Source organism: Octopus bimaculoides, chromosome 2, assembly GCF_001194135.2.
Source record: "Octopus bimaculoides isolate UCB-OBI-ISO-001 chromosome 2, ASM119413v2, whole genome shotgun sequence".
Taxonomy (NCBI): Eukaryota; Metazoa; Mollusca; class Cephalopoda; order Octopoda; family Octopodidae; genus Octopus; species Octopus bimaculoides.
In genome coordinates, this window is record NC_068982.1 from 109167404 (window position 1) to 109173210 (window position 5807).

Sequence of the window (5807 nt, forward strand, 5' to 3'; positions counted from 1 at the left end):
GCCCGCACATGAGCCAGTCCAGGGGCACTGGCAACGATCCCGCTCGGAAGATTTCATGTGTCGCCCGCACATGAGCCAGTCCAGGGGCACTGGCAACGATCCCGCTCGGAAGATTTCATGTGTCGCCTGCACATGAGCCAGTCCAGGGGCACTGGCAATGATCCTGCAGCTTTTAAATATTCATACATTATGATTAGTTGTTAATCCTATGGCAACTTTGATCGAGCAGAACAATGTCCAAAGGCTTTCCTAGCATGATCATCCCATCTATTTAGGGGTATGAAGAGTATGTAGGACTATACTATTTAATGTGTCCTGTCATTGGACAGTAGAATGTGAATTGAGGGAGATTTGGCTATTTTTTCTAGCTGGTAGAGTGACTACATAAACACTTGTTTGTCTGCAGATACATGTTATTGTCTGTAACTGACACAACAGAACCTTTGTCAACTCTTTCAAAAGCAAGAAGAATGTATTAAAAACAATAACTTACAGAGAACTGAAACTAATTTAAGTGACAATGTTGATGTAGCCAATCAGTTATTATGAGTGTACAATCTATATGTATATGTTCTGTTTACCTTGTTTGGTAAGAAAGAGCAGGGCTAAGTGTATACTTTTATGAGTGTAATACAAATCATCATCATTGTTTTAACGTTCCCCTTTTCCATGCTTGCATGGGTCAGACAGAATTTGTTAAGGCAGATTTTCTATGGATGCCCTTCCTGTTGTCAACCCTTGTTTGTTTCCCCATGGCCACATATGTTTTTAGAGAAGATTAGAAATGAAGGATACTGCTTGCATAACAATAAAATTCACTTGAAATTACCATGCTACATATAATCTCTCTCTTTCTCCCCCCCTCTCTCACACCCACACCCACACGACTTTCAGTTTCTACCAAATCCACTCACAAGACTTTGGTTAGCCTAGTGCTATAGTAGAAGACACTTGTCCAAGGGGGTCTCACAGTGGCACCGAACCTGAAACCTTGTGGTTGGGAAGCAAACATTTTGCACCTATGCCTATAAATACATATGAAATTTCAGTTTCATCGTGATAAAGCTGAACTATGACCGAAAACACTCTAATTGTGACCACAACAAATTTTAGTGGGTATACAGGACTATATTATTCAATGTACCCTTTCCTTATTTAAGACATTAGGGAGCGATTTGAGTGAGATTTGGCTGTTATTTCTAACAGATTAAATGACTATATAGAGACTCCCTTGTTGACTATTTGAGTAATGTGTTAATGTTCATTGTTCTTTGATTATATTTATTACATGGCTGAATGTTTATAAGTGTAGCCAGGTGTCAATGCTCCCCTTATCAGTCATCTGTTGATACTGTCAGCATATGTTGACATGTGACAACCAATTAACACAACAACTGTTCAATTATTATTCATTCTTGAATAATATGGCAACCTCATTTTTTTTTTTGTTTAGCACTAAATTGATTGATCAAAGGTTTTCCAGCTGTGACCATCCAACCATTTTTGGATGGAATATAATGTACCCCAAACAACATTAGCCAAAATGTCTTTCCTTTTCTAAGATAGTAAAGGAGATTTGGTTGCTATTTCTGGCAGGTCAGGATTCTATGTAGAAACTTCTCTATTGGTACTTCTTTTAGCTCAACATTTGTCGATGTTATAAATATTGGATATTAGATCAACCCTTTAGCATTCAAATTAATCCATCAACTGTAATGCTTATTTATCCACATTGTTTCATATTAATCATGCATTATCTCATAGCTCTGTGATTTTGATGATGTGATTGTTTATGTTTAGAATGACATTGTAGGGTATGTGTGAGAGGCCAGATCTAGCCAGTTTGAACATAAAACAGATCAAATACTTGGGCCGGACATGGCCTGTTTGAATGCTAAAGGGTTAAGCTTCTGTAGGGTTTTACCTAGGGAAAATGTAGTCCAGGAGAGATCTCCAGAGGCTTGTAGTCCTGGGGTGGAATTATAAAAGGATCACTCTTTGGGATATTTTTCACAGTATTTTACATTCGAGATCATCATGAGAGATCATCAGTGGTGAAATCTAGTTGTTGTTGACTAAAAGCTTTATTTGTGTTTGTTCATATTAAGAAGAGTGTTTAATAGGATAGTTTGTTGGTCTGTGGTAGATGTAGAGGAAGAGACTATCAGACAACTCAAGTTGGCAAATAACATAGCTTCTGTGCCAGTGGTGTAATATGAGAAAAGTCTGAGTGCCAAGAGAAGTGTGCATTGAAGGCACTGAGGATAATGACTTCATGGAGATGTAGGTTCAAATAAAGATCCTTAGGGTAGGATATGAAGTTACTGAACCTTTGTTCATGGTTAAGAGATATTTAAAGAACAGTAGTGGAATGGGGAAGAGATGCTTTGTTGCTTAGCTCCAAATCAGTCCTGATTATGCAGGCCTATAATCAAAGACATTTTAATCATGACCATTCTGTCCTTTTTTTTTGTGTATATGTGGGGTGAAGTAGGGAAGAGCATCTGGGACTACATCATCTAATAGGTCTTAAACTTTTTTGAAGAGAACTGTATGGGATTTCCATTTCTAGCATTTAGAGTAATTATGTATAGACTCCTGTACTGACTCCTTGTATGCTATGCTTGTCAAATATGGTGTAAAGGGTAAAATTTGGACTGTATTTCATAGATTTTGTTGTAATTTTATTTCCCAAGTTGAAATAAAAGAGGGAGCTACAGAATATGTGAAAGCAAAGACATTCAGCATCTTTTACTATAGGCTGTTGGGTTTATGTTACACATTTGAAAGATTTCTTCTCTTGTTTTGAAAGTGTTATTTTTTATATTTCATTTTTTGTATTTGCCTGAATAGTATGGTCTTTAAAAATTTGAATGTATGTATTCTTTTATTCTTTTAGTCATTTGATTCTGGCCATGCTGGAACACCACCTTTAGTTGAACAAATCGACCCCAGGACTTATTTTATTGATCACTTGTACTTACTCTATCAGTTACTTTTGCCAAACTGCTAAGTTACAGGGACGTAAACACATCAACATTGTTATCAAGTGATGGTGGGGGGACAAACACAGACATACAAATATATATATATATATATATACACACACGACAGGCTTCTTTCAGTTTACGTCTACCAAATCCCCTTACAAGGCCTGAGGATATAGTAGAAGACACTTGCCCAAGGTGCCACGCAGTGGGACTGAACCTGGGACCATGTGGTTGGGAAGCAAGCTTACCACACAACAATGCTGTTTCTCTGAATTAGATTTTAGTAATTTGCTACCTTTTCAGAATTAGCCACATAGAGTAATGTACTTTAACTAAGAGTAACAAAACAAAGCTATGATATGGTCAGAAACTTTAGCTAGTTTGTTGGTAGCCCAACACCTAAAGTTAAAAACATTTCTGCTTTATTATATTAATTTTTTTTCTTCTTTTTTTACATCTGTTTTCCAGTTGAGCTTGTTTGTGAAGCTCCAAATAATCGTTTGAATAAGTTTCAAGGAACCATGAAGTGGAAAGACCAGAATTTTGCTTTAGACAACAACCACATTCTTTTGAGGGGATGTGTGCTACGTAATACAAGATGGTGTTATGGCGTGGTTGTTTTTGCTGGCTGTGATACCAAGCTCATGATGAACAGTGGTAAATCTGTCTTTAAACGCACACACATTGATCGTCTCATGAATGTTCTCATTGTAGGGGTAAGTGTGTATTTTATGTCAAACATTGTCATTATTTTTAATTCTTTTAATGAAGATTGATTATAATTATTTTCCACTCCTATCATGCTGCTGACACTTTTTTTAATATTTTGATTCAGTTATACTGCATTCTTTGCAATATCTAGTTTTTTTTTTATTGCAGTTAAATATCATAGAGTGAAAAATGAAGTTTTGTTTTCACATATTATGTAAAGCAAAGTCAATGTTTCATTACTCAATACAGGTCTACTTTGACAGTATTCAAGTGACCCAGCAGACAAGTTCCAATTAGCCAGAAATTTTGCTAAGCTATCAGTTTCCCAACCAGTCAACACCACAAATTTAAATTATAGTTATCAATTACTTCTGCTTAATTTGATTATTCAATCTTCTAGAATTATACTTATTGAACCTGACAACCCTTTTTTTCTCATGAATCCCCATTTGGACTGAATTCCCTTAACTCTACTGAACAAAGTTTGCTATTTCTTTTGCTCCAGTATTCATGTCAATACTTTTTATTGTAAACAGTTCATAGCTAAATTGGTGATACCTGCAATGTGAAATAATTAAAAGGGGTGATGAGAATAAATTTTGGAAGAATAGCTATAGTACTATGTTATTACCAGTGTAAAATTTATAAGGGAGAAGTGAGGGAGTACACTCTATAAACTTTGGATTAAGCAAAGATTATCGATTTCTTAAATTGTGATACTTCAGATTGTAATCTTGGTTGCTGATGAGATAATAATATACTAACAAGCTTTCACTTAGCAATATTTAAAAAAAATATTTTATTCTAAACTAGACATATTCTTTGACTATCTTGGAATATCATTGACTTACTTAGAAGATGTACAATTACTATTTTTTTTTGTTATATCATTATGTTATCTAAAATATATTAAATGTTTTCTTTATAGATCTTTGGCTTCCTTTTGTCCATGTGTCTCATATGTACAGTTGCATGTGGTGTATGGGAAACTGTTACTGGGTACCGATTTCAAACTTATCTGCCATGGGAAAGATTTGTTCCAGGATCTACAATTGGGGACAAACAAGATTCAAAGACAAGAGGAGCAACGATAATTGCTGTTTTAGTATTTCTCTCCTATATCATTATTTTAAACACTGTGGTACCAATATCACTTTATGTCAGGTAGGTGCCATATGTTTCTTTTGCATTTCTCTGTATGTATAAGATGTTCCCTTCTTTAGACAACTCATTTATTGTCAGATAGTCAAAGCAACTGCTTTTCATTTTCTTTGAATCATCAAATTATGTTCTGTAGAATTGAATTACATACTGTGAACTAAGAAAACATTCATAGATTTTTAAAATGCAGCTACTTAAATATTGGATACTATTTTCTGTTTTTGAGGGAGTGATCAGAGAATTTCACATCCATGGCAACAATATGTACATAATAGTCTAACATTTATTACGGGGAGGAGAGTTTGGAATGAGTTTTATTGTATGCATATAGTGTAGAGTAAGGAGTAAAAATGAACAGAAAATATGGAGATCTTCACTGCACTATGACTGGGGGTTGTTGGCAGTATTCTTTACTTGTACTACTACAAGTTAACTACTTGGATGATTGAGTTTGTGGGGTTTTATTAAACAAAGAACTTTGCCCAAGGGAATGGCTTAAGCTATCTGCTTAGCTATCTCAGGTGAGTCTGTAGTGAGGTAATTTAATGCTACTTTTAGTAAGGATTGCCAAACTGGGCTACAAGTTGCAGATTGTTACTTTTCAGGATTTCATGCTATTATTGAAAGTTAGTAATTTCGTATGATATTCAATACAATTCTTAAGTAAACTAGAACTGACTTACCAGCAGCCTATGTACACTATCATCATCATTATAACATCCACTTTCCCTTGCATTGAAGCAGATTTTCTATGGCTGGATAGTCTTCTTGTTACCCACTCACACTTGTTTCTAAGTAAGGTAATATTTCCCCATGGTCGATCATGTTTCATGGAAGATTGAGACCAAGTTACACTGCTTGTATGATAGTAACACACATTTACAACTATCATGCAATGTCAAGAGAAGGACCCCCCCCCCCATCCACGCGCATGCACGATTAACT

The 5807-nt window shown here is 35.4% G+C and overlaps 1 protein-coding gene across 9 annotated transcripts in view; it reads left to right on the forward strand.

Moving 5' to 3' along the window:
- LOC106883769 (phospholipid-transporting ATPase ID) overlaps window positions 1–5807 on the forward strand; it is a 212086-nt gene that overhangs the window by 182433 nt on the left and 23846 nt on the right. For all 9 annotated transcript variants that reach the window (XM_052978605.1, XM_052978602.1, XM_014934894.2 and 6 more), the window contains 2 exons: window positions 3459–3706; window positions 4630–4865. In XM_052978605.1, coding sequence (XP_052834565.1) covers window positions 3459–3706; window positions 4630–4865 — 484 coding nt within the window. The remainder of the gene's footprint in view (window positions 1–3458; window positions 3707–4629; window positions 4866–5807) is intronic.